We start from the raw sequence: 13,147 nt of genomic DNA, 5'->3' as shown, positions 1-13,147 counted from the left end.
CTGCCTTTGAAATTATGGCAAAAAAAGAGTGAGCAGTTAAAAAAAAAAAACCTACTTAATAAAATACTTGATCGATAACGAAATAAATTAATAACGCGAAAGAAAAATAGATGAGTGAGAAAGAGGGAAAGCAAGTCACGTTGATTTAAAAGACGAACGGTGGAGATTGCTCTTTCGTGGGAGAAATCCGACGGCGACGAGGCCGTCCAACGAGGCGCATACTTTATCGACAAGACCAACGGCCATAAAAAACCCACGCGTCGACCTCCGATCGCAATATTACCCTCTGATCGACGTCCCATACCCACCCATCCTCTCTCTTCTCTCTCGCGCTCTCTCTCTCTCTCTCGCACAGAGGCGAGCACCAGAATTGGTGCACGGAACTGACCATCTCTCACCACCATGGCTAAGATTCAAGGGAGGGAAGGAAGGAGATAGTGGGAAAGGAAGAGAAAACAAGAGGAAGACAGGAAGAACAGGGTGGAGAGGAGAATTCTTCTCTAGCTCTTGTGTTGCTTGCTTACTTTTCTGCTTGGTGGGTATATTGATAATTGCTGTAGCTTTTGGTGGTAGTGGTGGTGGTGGTGGCGGAGGAGAGGTGACGGGCAGAGGCGGTTCGCAGGTGGGAGATGGCGGATTCGGATAACGAGTCCGGAGGAGGAGGGCAGGGCGGCGGAGGGGGAGGGAGCGAGTGCTCGCCGAGGGAGCAGGACAGGTTCCTACCGATCGCGAACGTGAGCAGGATCATGAAGAAGGCGCTGCCGGCGAACGCGAAGATCTCCAAGGACGCGAAGGAGACGGTGCAGGAGTGCGTGTCGGAGTTCATCAGCTTCATCACGGGGGAGGCGTCGGACAAGTGCCAGAGGGAGAAGAGGAAGACCATCAACGGCGACGACCTCCTCTGGGCCATGACGACACTCGGCTTCGAGGATTACGTCGAGCCTCTCAAGATTTACCTCCAGAAGTTTCGGGAGATGGAGGGCGAGAAAAGTTCCCTCGGGAGAGGGGAAGGCGGCAAGGACCTCGGCCCCAACGGAGGCGGTGGCGCCGTGCAGAATGGGTACGGTGGCGGCGGCCCCGGCGTTTATGGTGGGATGCCGGTTATGATGGTAGGCCAGAACCCAGGAGGAATAATGTACGAGCAGCCTGGGAGGATGTCCGGTGGGTATCAGATGCCGGTGCCCGGCAAGGCTGGTGCTCCCTCCTCTGGAACAGGGCCGGCCAGTCAGCAGGGAAGGTCCAGGGGATGACTGAGTTGGGCAATATTATTCATTCTAGGGTTAGGCTCTCTCTCTCTCTCTCTCTTAGCACCTTTCGATTTGGTGGGGAATTTTGGTGTTGTATTTGTAATTGGGGGAATGGGTATACATGGAAAGGGTGTATCATATGATATGTGTTTCCAAATCCTTTTTTTAATGTAGTTTTTCTGTTGCTAATGATGATCATGGTGGATGATTCTATTTGTCCAACTACTGAAACAGGGATACATCTTATTTTCATGTTGGGACTTTTAAGAGTGAACCAGATTCTGTGGGGATACAGGATCAGCAAAAAATTGATGGTTTGATGGTCTTTGTTTGAGCAAAATTGTTGAATCCTTCTTTGCTTCAGGTAACCAGCGATCCAATCATCATAATCTTTTCTCTTTTTCTCTTTTTATGTTCAATTGTTTCTTGGCCTTCAAAAAGTTATGTTCTGCTATTTTTCACCACTGCAATTTTTAGCTACCTTTTCCTTTTGTGGCTGGAATTACAATCTCGTTGCTAGTTAATCGCAGACCACCATCTGTTTATCTGCGGTTCTTTTTCCTCCGCCTGTCTGAAAAAATTTTATGTTGTTTTCATCTGAACTCTGCAGCAGATACCATGGATAAGGGAGTTTTCATTGTGAAGATGCTGAGATTCTCAATATTTCCCTTGGTATATGAAGCAACTTGCAGTTACAAATTACATCCATCGACATGATTCTCGGAGAATTTATTCTTCCAACAAGCTTTTATTAATGAACTCTTCTTCAAAAACTTTTTTAATCTTCAAAATCTGCTGCAGGCTTTGATGGTCGAACAGATTCCTAGTATGGGTAAAGGACCAAACCCCAAGATTGCTTTCCCCAGAAAAAAGTGTTCTCAATGTCTGTTGACTTCAGCTATACTCTTCTTTCTATCATTTCTTATTATTTCATTAATAATCAATAATAAAAGCACCATTATTTTTATTCATGCTTAAATTGGTTGCTAGAAGTGATCAGCAAATTAATGATGGAAAGTGAGTGTGGGGTGCGTCTGTCTGCGCACCCTTTTTATTAAATGTGGAAAGGTGAAATCTTCTTGCAGATTTAGCAGTTTGTTTTCTTCTCCCATGGCGGCCATGTGAGGAAGAAAAGCTCTTTAAACGATGCGGCGAATTACCTTTTCAGCCTTCAAGCCATGGACTTTCACTACTGCACTAAAAAAGGAGACAAGATTTGGTTGGATTTCATGGTCAGCCGCTGGAGATGGCTTTTTAGAGCATCTTTCTCAATTGCAGAGCCAAATGTGGGCAGACAGTAAAACGCCATTTGGGAGATCACCTCAACTAGGAATCGGAAGTTTGCTGTCCTGCAGAGGGGAGCAAGTATGAGCTTCTGTGAACCTTCTCGAGGGATGACCAGCAGACTCTTTCTTTTTAGACTCGAGCAATTTCTGCGGAGACGTAAACAGGGTTGGATTCCGAGGACAGTTGAACCTATGAGATGTCAGATCATATAGGTCTTTTCGATTGACAAAGCTGGGGGTTAGGCAGATCTTTAGATCTCCTCTCCTGCAAAATCGGATTTGGTATAGCTAAAAATGACGAAAATTTTTGTCACATTCGACTCCATGTTAGATTACATGTAGGGTTTTTCTTTTTTTTTTTGTATGCGGTTTGATTGACAAGCTCACTCTAGTTAGGCAAATTCCTCCTAAGTAGATTAAAAAACAAAAACAAAAACAAAAAAAAAACCTGAATGTTCTCTTAATTTTACGTAGGGCATGGACTAATGCCGCCATCGGGCTTTAGATAAAGTTTTTTTAATATTATATATATATATATATTAATTATGTATTATTTTATGTTAAAAATATATTTTTTATTTTAACAAGGCCAGGCTCGAGCTTGGGTTTCAAGTGTCACATTAGGCTTGACACGAACTTGGGTTGGCCAGATGCTCAAGCCTAATTAGTTTTTTAGGCTGAATCAAGACCTGAGTTGGGTAGAATATGCTCGTCAAATAGAGTGTCATGATCATACTGTTTACAATCCAGAAAAGTGAACTCATATGAATGCAATCGCTTTTTACACCCACCTCAGCTCGACCAATTATGTTACGCCTCATGAGGTCCCGTTTCGATGACATGCCAAAACCTGGTTTTATCTTTAAAAATAATGTTTTCTGAGTGTTTGGGTGTCATCAAAACTGGATGGAATGAAAACTCAAGTTTGACAAAAATCTGGTTTTAACCATTCAATATGATAACAAAATTCAACATTCTGACTTGGATTCAACGCGTGATTAACACATTTATTCTCATAAGGGTGGAATGTAAAGGGGAATTTGATGGGTTGGAATGGAAATTTCATAAGCATAATTCTTCCTCAAACTAGAATGGAATTAAAATTCCAAGTTTTAGTTTCCTAGTTCAGGAAACAAAATACCATGTTTGTTTAATAATTTTAATTTCTTAAAAACGAGCATTTTGATTCTAAAATTCCATGATTCTATCAAGTGCCCCTTAATCACAATGTCAAGATGGTTTAGGTCTGAATTATTGGACCTAATAAGTCTCAAGGTGTGTTTGAAGATGGAGAATCTGACCTCAAAGAGACCTTTAGTGATATCAGATCATCTTGGATCTCAAATTTGAGGCAAACAAATGCCCTTATGAGTTTATAATCTCATGTATATTCTTATTGGTTATTTTGTTTCTTATGTATCCGAGGTACATAAATGCTCTTTATAGATTTACAATCCCATGTATGAATTATTAGTCATCTTGGTTCTTAGCTTTTTTAAAGTACATGTAAACTGACTAGAAAGTGATATGAAACTTGTCACGTTAGTTTTGTTTTATGCATAAAACCAAATGAAACAGCAAAATTTTCAGGTCGTTCTGAATTTTACAAGATGCATACACTCTTTTAGGTCTAAATATATAATAAATACATTGAAAAAAAAATTGTACCTTCTTGGGAAAGTATGGAGGATGATCTTGATGGAATCATTGAAAGTTGTTATAGGCCGCCATCAAGCCGTGGCGGAGCTACTCTGTCAAGTGGTGGCGGAGCTACATTCTAGCTCACACCAGCCCATAAATTTTTATTTTATTTATATATAGAAACTTCATTTTTATATATGAGTGCCCCTTCAAATTTGAAATTTAAAGTTAAGGTGCCCCTTAACCAAAAATTTTTGGCTCCACCACTGGTCGTGGCTTCCTTTTTCTCTTTTCTTTTTTTCGTGATGGAGAAAGTTTTAGCGGCGATTGGCTGTTTTCACTTGGCACAGAACAACAACATACATATTTTATTTGGTAGCCAAATCAAATGTGCCATGAGTTGGTTTTTAATTATAGTTTTCAATTGTTTTAAGATATTGTTTAAAGTTGGTATTTATTTTTTTTATTTTAAAAAAATGGTTTTTTTTTATTTTGGCTAATTGACTGATTCAATGAATTGACAAGCCCGCCGATTGAGTTCAAAAATAGATTTCACATTATTTGGCATAAAAGTCCATTGATCATGCAGTGTTTGCCGTTGTTGGGAGGTCACTGATGGCTCAACCGACCATGGAGAATTGCCGAAAAAGAAAAAGACTCCAACAAATGGTCCACCCTCCAATATATATCTCCCTGCTTTTCATACTAATTCTAGAAGAAATACTAAATCAAAAACAATTTTGAGCATTAATTTAATTTTATATCACCAAAACTTAAACTGTACCTAACTCGGCCGAGTCAGCCCAGTATTGGCCGAGTCTTGGTGTAGGTCGCTTGAGTCTTAATCTGTGACACAGTAGGTGAATGATGCCGATCTTACTCGAATCATTGGGTTCACCAACTATGGTCCTATGATGCATCGTTCAACTCAAGTACTACACAAACTACCGTTGCAGTCCAGAAGAGTAACACTCACAAGAATCCAATGACAAATGCATTGCCAGCATGACACTTAATTCAACCAGCTATACTATACTACGCCCCTTGAACCTAATCATTAAGGGTGGGCATTGGGTCGGGCCGGGCCCACAGCCCATTTAAACTTAAAAAATAATTTTTAAATTATTAAATAATTTTTTAAATATAAAATATATTTATTAATATATATTATTAAAACAAAAAAAATTTAAAAAACATTTTTTTAATCTAAACGGGCCGGGCCGACCTATCGAGCCCGGCCTAGGCCAGGTTTTTCTTAGCCCAGACCCGCCCCCAATCGGGCCGAGCCGGCGCGCCCACCCTTACTAATCATAGCACTGTTGAGTGTTGGAGTATGCATTGATTTCAATCACATATCAAATCCACTATAAATTGATATGACACCATTTATTCATCAAATGCTAAACAATGATATCACTTCGTGGGCATTGGAAAACAAGGTTACTGTATGCTTTTTTGGAACTTAGTGTTCGAGGAATTCATGCAAAACTATTTCTAAAGAATAGAGTTCAAAGTTTTAGAGGATGTGGAACTGGAGAAAATGAACGATGTTTCTCATAAAAATTACCGATTTTGAGACAATTATCCAAATCCGATCAGTTTGAATCTTACCCTCTTGTCTACAAAATCTGATTAAACAGAAAATAGACCAGTAATTGAATGCCACCTAAAAATGCAACTAATTTTTTCCAAGGTTGACCAAGAAGGTCCTTGAATTTACCTGATAAGTTAAACTGCCAATTCAGTAAAAAAAAAATTACTATGTGACTCTTCGGATGAAAACATGAGAGATGCATCCAATTTTGCAAACGAGACTTTCTTGCATAACTTTCTACGTTAATAAAAAAAATTGTTGCCTAAATAATTTTGACAGTGACAAAAAATAATTAATTTGAATATATAAGTAAGCATGTAATATGATTCAGTAATATAGATCAATAAACTAAGTAAAAAAATAATAAACATGAAGATTATTTTGTGGGACTGTGTGGTCAGTTGCCCAGCCCTAATATTAACTCCTTGCTTAAGTTAAAGCAGGCTCGAGTGGAATTACCAGCATCAACACTAAGTTTCGACTCGTGTGCAGCCCTAGTTGTAAGTTGATGAGCTAGATCATCCTCCCTGTTGAGGGCCAAGTCAATCCCCTTTTTGCCCTCATTCTAAAACTCAGTAGGGATTAGGGAAGCATAGTTTTGAACATGTAAATTTGAGCAAATATGGTGGGTGGTTCTAATTTATGCTTTGAACCATATATGGGAAAATGTGATGTTATATTGATTACTTCTGCCATTGTGGGTCTCCACATTGTCATGGCAGAGCTGACAGATTCTTGGATTTTTGTATATGTTTCTTGTTGCTTGATTCCCTGCCACCCTTTTATAGCATTCTCTTGCATTCATAGCATTAAATATGGCACGTTTATAGAAGCAATTAAGCCTACCTGATCATGTTTTCTTATTGAGCCACAGAAGCCGCCATCGACCCAGTGAAAGCTTATAAAGTGGGTCTAATGTACGTCAGCTAGTATGGCGCTTCTACCCAGGGGCGGAGCCAAGGTAGGGCCCATGTGGGCCCTAGAACAACCTCAAATTTTTTTGTTTAATTTACATGTAAATTTTTAAAAAAATTTGAAAAAAGATATTTCGACCCTAATCAAAATTTAGAAACTTTAATTCGACCCCTCTCATGAAAAATTTCTAGCTCCACCCCTTACTTCTACCCTTCTCTCGACACCAAAATCAAACTGGGGTCATGCATGTTTTCTTTGTGATTAATAAACTTATCTCGAAAAATTGCACTTTGACGATTAATTCATCATTTTTGTCGCTTTAATGGTTGCGTTAGCATGACTGGTACTTGCATCTTAACAAAAATTACTTTTTGTCATTTAGAAGATACGGACGCGTATGTCATTTCTATCGATGATTTCTTTATTTATACTTTTGAGTGTGTCGTAAAAGTTTCACGATGTTAAATAGGTTTTTTTTTTTTTTTGCTTTTAAGGGTGAGTGGTTCACTCCACCGCCTAATAGGTTTTCAAATAAAATGCTTCATGATCTTTTATAGTTCAGAGGTAAAACACACTAAGACCTTTTTTAGAAAATGTTTGAGTACCCTGTATATAAAATCCTCTGGAGCCGCCGAGGATTTAAGGTCAGACCCTTCCCACTTCTACTTTAAATCCGACCTTTTTCCAAATGTAAAAAAGTAAAAGATTTTACGTCTGACCTAAGATCCTTAACTTAGTCAATAAATTTTACCATGAATCTTTGATGACACCAGTAAAAGCACATCAGATTCATAAATTTCAAATATAAAGTAATCAAAGTCATTTCTTAATTCTAGAGCCAATGTATAGATATCTCTTTCAACTTTTACGTAAGCTTACCTTTGCATGTTTTAAATATGTAGTACGTTTTCTCTATCCCAATAATTTTATGTGTGTGTGTGCATGCATGTGCACAAGAGCACATTTGCATGCGATTGTCCATCAGCCATGGCCCGTCTGGCAATGACAGTAACTTCACTGCTCATATGTACCATATCAACCTGCATTGGACATGGGTAGGTCCCTCCATCATCCATAGGTATGGCCACCCACAAAGAACACCAAAATTTAAAGATCAAATGCTTCTAGAGTATGCATGAATTCCACACAAACATATCAAAGTAAAGAGAATGACTGTGGAGTACCTGCAATCACAGTTCCTTTAAAGAAATGAAAGAAAGTGAAGGGAGAAAGTGAAGAGGACCCATCCAACGCATCCACTAACAAGATAGGGAGGATCTCCTTGAAGTTGACTTGTGGAGATCATGAGCAGCCATGATGAGAGAGGGAGCAAAGAAGTCATCTTCCCTGTTCATGGCTACCAGTGAACAGAGCATGCATTCTACCATTGCTTTTGTGTGTTGCCCTTTTCCTGCTTTTGAGAGAAGTCAGCTCTTGAAGTACAAGGAGAGGCTTCAATAACACAAAGGAGTGCTTTCCCACTGTCTGTCTCATGCTTGAGTCACGAGATGCCATCATTTCAAATATGAAAAGTAAACAGTTTGTTGGATTTCGAAGGAATAATAAATATTATAAACAATTACTATAACAACTTCAAGATCATAATAATCAGGTGGTCGTTGTTATCTGTACTGTTGATGATAGTTGAAAAATATGATCTTCATTATAATTTGTCAATAACTCTTAACAATGGAGGAAGTCATGAATCTAAGAACACGTGCTGAGCTTGTATTTATCTCTATCTCTATTTCTCTCTCTTTGTATCAACCACTTGATTCTTTATGAGCCTCTGGGTGTTTAGATATTAATGATGAGAATAATATTCGCAAATGGTTGGATTAGTATTTCTTTCATGTAAAACTTTCATAAGCGGGGAAAAACAAGCAAAAAATAGTTAGAAACATGAAAACCAAGATGAACTTTTACACCTTAAAGCAAATCGAACCAAACTCTGGCAACTCTGATTCGAGTCACCAATCCAGCAGGTCTGTCGATTCTTGGCCGAGTCACACGAGTTTTGGTGCTAACTAGCTTGGGTCCTGCGAGCTTGCGAGTCGATTCGCGGAGTTTGCCAACAATGATGTTAATAAACAAGCAAGAAACTGAAAATGAGGAAACCTTTGTTCAAGTATTTTTACTATGCTCGTTCAAAGAAGAGTAGTTGAAGGCGTTAATGGAGAAAATATGACCGTTGTCACCAGGAAGATTAACCAGCAAGAACTTTAATGCCAAACTGCTAATTTTTTATGCGTTCATGATTGAATGATATATAACATTCTTGAACAAATTCAACGGCTTTTTGTGGCTGTCGGATCTCCAATTAAGACATGGTGAATGTCAGTGATATCAGAAGACATAATACTTTACATAGAAATCAAAGATGTGCAGCAAGTTGTTACGGATGCGAAACGTTACAAATAAAAAACTCAGACTCACACGACTTGTACAACTTGATGAGTCAAATAGAGTTTCTTTGGAGAAAACTGTCTTCAACCTAAAACTCACAAGGCAGTTCTAGCTTGTGTCAGGTATGGGTGGCTAGGGGCAGAGCCAAAATTTTTTTACAAAGAGAGTCGAATTAAAGTTTGTAAATTTGGCACGGGCCAAAATATCATTTTTTAAAGATTTTATATCTGACAAGTACAATTTTCTAAATTTTACATGTAAATTTTAAAAATAAAATTGAGCTGGGCTCCCCTTGGCTCTGCCCATGTGGATGGCCCTATAGTATACCGTTCAACTTAAGTGTCGCATTTGTCACTGTTTACAACTCCACGGAATAAGGCAGCGAAGCATGACAGTGATCACAAGCTTCGAAACATTGACACCTTGGTTGTAAACCACCTTGCTGCGCAGTTGTGTAACATCCCTAAGGAGAGTTCGCTACAAAATATGACAAACTTGGGTTCAGTTGTTTAACCATGGCTCTAATCTAGCTCATCAAAAACTATGTAAACTTCACCAACTGATGATTTAGGGCCAACCAAGTTAGATTAATTTCAATGACTTCAGATCTTTGAATTTGTTTACCATGGAGATGAGATCCTGATGATCCGAGGACCTCAGCTCTCATTTTCTTAAATGGGATTAATTTAGGACACAGAAGTTGGCTTAGGATGATTAGTAGTTGAGTGCCATTAAGTTGGTTCTCTGGCTTTTGTTGATTAAGTGTGGTTAAGAGTATAATTGGTGTATACTTTCTAAAATAAAGATACACAAGGATTTCATGCAAACTTGTACTAAAAAAGGCAAGAAAAAGAAGGAAAATGCATCTTTTTCTAAATTTCCCGAGTCGACTCGCCGAGACGTCGGTGGCCGATGGCCGATTAGATATGCATATTTTACTTACCAAAATGGATCTTAATTTGGCCTTCCTCCAGTGACCCAGTCCACTGGCTTCATTATTTTCTTTGTCCAACTATCTCTTGCATTGAGACTTATGTACCAAGTAGATGTTCCTCAGATTTCTGCCATGGCAGTGATTTCTCGATGTGTGAAGTAGAGGAAATAGATGTCATAATAGAAGTTTTCTTTAAGATGAAAGCCAGTAAAAAGCCTTACTCGCCTTCTATTTTCTTTTCAGTCTCCCCAGGTAGCATATCTAGACGTGTTAGATCTAAATGAGAGGTTTAATACATAAAAGAGAAATGGGGATCTGATGCATACATGAAGATAATGAGGCAATGATGAATAAAATATACTCTGATTCTTAAACTTGAGAATATTCTTCTCAGGCAAATATCGGCAAGGTTTCCTTTGGGTATGTTTGAATGAAGTTGTTTTTCTCGAGAAAATTTCAGAGAAAAATAAAATAAAAATTTTGCCAAAAAATCATGAAAAATCAAGAGATGTTCATTTTTACCAAGATTTTCTCGGTATTTTTGTTTTACTGTTTCTCTCCTAAATATCATGAGATTTTCGAAAATCTAGCGATATATATGACTATGGTTGTGGCCCGTAGTTATTTCCTTGCACAATTGAATAAAAAAGCGGTGTCAACAGTTGCATTTCCAGAAAATTTGTCTCACCACTGAGATATGAATCCACCGAAAAAGTGTATCCGCATTCCATTTAATTGGAACTTCAACGTCGACCAGATCCTAATGGAACTTCACACCTCAAAATCCCCATGACTATATCTGATTGGATCTTTTTCTTTCCTACCAAACCGGCATTCTCTCTGATTTAGTGTGAGTCGAGATCAAACCGAATCCAATCCATTGACATCCCTAGTTCGGTTGGTAACCACTGGTGCCAAAGTAGAGCTCTCCACTAAGTTCAGGGTTAATGGTTCGAGTGCTAAGAAGCGGAGCTTTTAGTTAATAACAAAAACACACTCATGTTTCCAAAAATTTCATTTGATCAGACATAACACGGCTTGCCCTCAAATGGGTACCTTTCAAAAATCCAAATATGAACATGCATTTACTAGTCCTCAATTATGAGTTAGCGGAGAAGACCCACCACCCGGCAGAAACCCGAAGCTTTCACTCAACCTTTTGTTCCTAAGGTATAGGGTTTGCTTTTGGTGCTTTGAAATGTTGCGCTTTAACTTGTGCATCAGTGGCAATCCTTTTACAATACAAGAAGTTGACTCTCCTGACACACACACGAAATGGAGACTGACCGTTTACCAGCTCCCACCCCAAGCAATTGCACTAACTCCTTCAGAGACGCTCCTCAATTATTTTAAGTGTCAGTATTCATTTGTTTAACTATTAGAGTGCTTTGGCCATGTTTGAGTTGCAGATGTGGCTGCGCCCAACGGTAGATATGGCAAAGAGAAAACTAAGATAAAAAAAACACATTCCCATCCAAGTTTACCACCCTTTTTATGAGTAACTTATGGTGATTAAAAGACTGAAGGATCTGGACCTCATTTTCAAAACGTAATTCACTTGTGACTAGCATAAGATCCAATATTTATATGTAAAACGGGTTGGATCTTTATCAGATCCCAGTCAGATACCCGACTTGGATTCGGATTCAGGTATGAACTTCAAGCCCAATCTGAAACCAACAAGTAATTCGGCCCAGATTCATTGCCAGATCCAACTTAATGGATTTGAAATAGGATTAATAATCAGATATATCCGACCCATTAACATCCTTTGTTGAAACCACTTCACAAAATCCCCTTGGCTAGAGAGCTCCTCGTCAAGAGTAGTGTTTCTACTTGATAATAAGGAATACTTCCAGAACTATTAACCTTCAACAACCTGTAAGGGATCCACCAAGAACAAAATTGATCAGGCTGATATCTAATGGAACATTAATTAACATAAGTGGTATATTTGGCATGCTATGGAAAAGGATTTTTTAAGTTCACGCAGGCTGCTTCACAAAATAAGTTAATATGATATCCAGGGAATTAAGGATGTCAATATATCCGATTTGGATCCGGTATTGGATTGAATAACTCTAAAAAAAACTGATATGAAAAAGAAATTAATATCCAATTAAGAAATTGGATCAGATTGAGATTTAAGAAATGGAACAGGTTTAGTTTTAAACAAACATCTGATATACAATGCTCTTACATTTTGAAAAACAACCAGATTCAGATCAAAAATCAGATCAGATTCAAATTGTGAAATTAAATTTGGATTTCAGATTTGGATATGACTTTTTAGGTTCACATTTGAACCCAAATTCAAACCCGAATATGTGAATATCTAAAAAAACAGATACCATTAAGAGTATATTTATTTTGAATCAACTTCATTGACATTCCTACAAAGAATGGGGCTGCTGGCAGTAAATCTTGGAGCACCTCAACTGCCTGCTCAACTGATTATTGAAATCGATCTGTTAGAATCTGTCTTTGATTAGTTCCATTTTTCCAAAAGACTCTGAAAAAGAGCTGGTTCGAATGAAACCATAAATCATTTTGGATCTGATAAAAAATCTTTAAAGGTAGGTGCTCTTGATAAAAAAAAATAAGAGTACAACAAAAAAAAAAATTGAATAAAAATAGAAATAACTTTAAAGTTTAAACCAACAAAGTAAAACGAGTCATCGCCGAAGCAGATGACATATGCAATTGAAACGGGCCCATCTTGATTTGAATCGGCCGATTTACGCCGACCTTCAACATCACATTTTAACTACTGGAGCAGCTCTTGCCCGCCTTATGAAATCACATTTCGGAGGCCCCGGAATATTCCTATGCAACGATGATCTAATTTGTAACAGTTAAGTTCAGATAAGTCTCGGCTAAAATTGCATTATTGTCTCGATCTCTGGTATGGACGTCTGTATATCTGATTTGGATCAGATATTTAACCAAAATCAGATATGAAAATAAATTTAATATCCATATAACATCCGAGCGGTTTCGAATATACATATCCGATCTGATACAAATTCAAAGATGATTTATTCTTAAACAAATATTTTACATCCAATAATCTTACTTTTGGAAGATCAGTCAAATTCATAAGAAAATTCAAAAATTCAAATTG

At 38.1% G+C, this 13,147-nt stretch overlaps 1 protein-coding gene across 4 annotated transcripts; it reads left to right on the top strand.

Annotated features, from left to right (window-relative positions):
- Positions 1-294: 294 nt before the first annotated feature.
- LOC116257003 (nuclear transcription factor Y subunit B-3-like) lies at positions 295-3,020 on the top strand. Of its 4 annotated transcripts, none has more exons than XR_007573986.1 (3): positions 295-1,279; positions 1,482-1,611; positions 1,861-3,020. XR_007573986.1 is itself a non-coding variant. In XM_050078940.1 (2 exons), exon 1 carries the CDS (start codon positions 630-632, stop codon positions 1,248-1,250), a length of 621 nt encoding a protein of 206 aa, XP_049934897.1. In that variant the 5' UTR covers positions 295-629; the 3' UTR covers positions 1,251-1,279; positions 1,482-1,827. The 4 variants fall into 4 exon arrangements, 1 of the variants encoding a protein (XP_049934897.1); XR_007573985.1 differs by having other exon boundaries at positions 1,858-3,020; XR_007573987.1 differs by having other exon boundaries at positions 2,333-2,847.
- The last annotated feature ends 10,127 nt before the right edge of the window (positions 3,021-13,147 follow it).

This window comes from Nymphaea colorata, chromosome 7 (assembly GCF_008831285.2).
Source record: "Nymphaea colorata isolate Beijing-Zhang1983 chromosome 7, ASM883128v2, whole genome shotgun sequence".
Taxonomy (NCBI): Eukaryota; Viridiplantae; Streptophyta; class Magnoliopsida; order Nymphaeales; family Nymphaeaceae; genus Nymphaea; species Nymphaea colorata.
This window is presented reverse-complemented; position numbering and strand designations above follow the sequence as displayed.

Excerpts from the sequence above, each read along its gene's own strand:
- LOC116257003 (XM_050078940.1), top strand. The coding sequence starts at position 630 with ATGGCGGATTCGGATAACGAGTCCGGAGGAGGAGGGCAGGGCGGCGGA.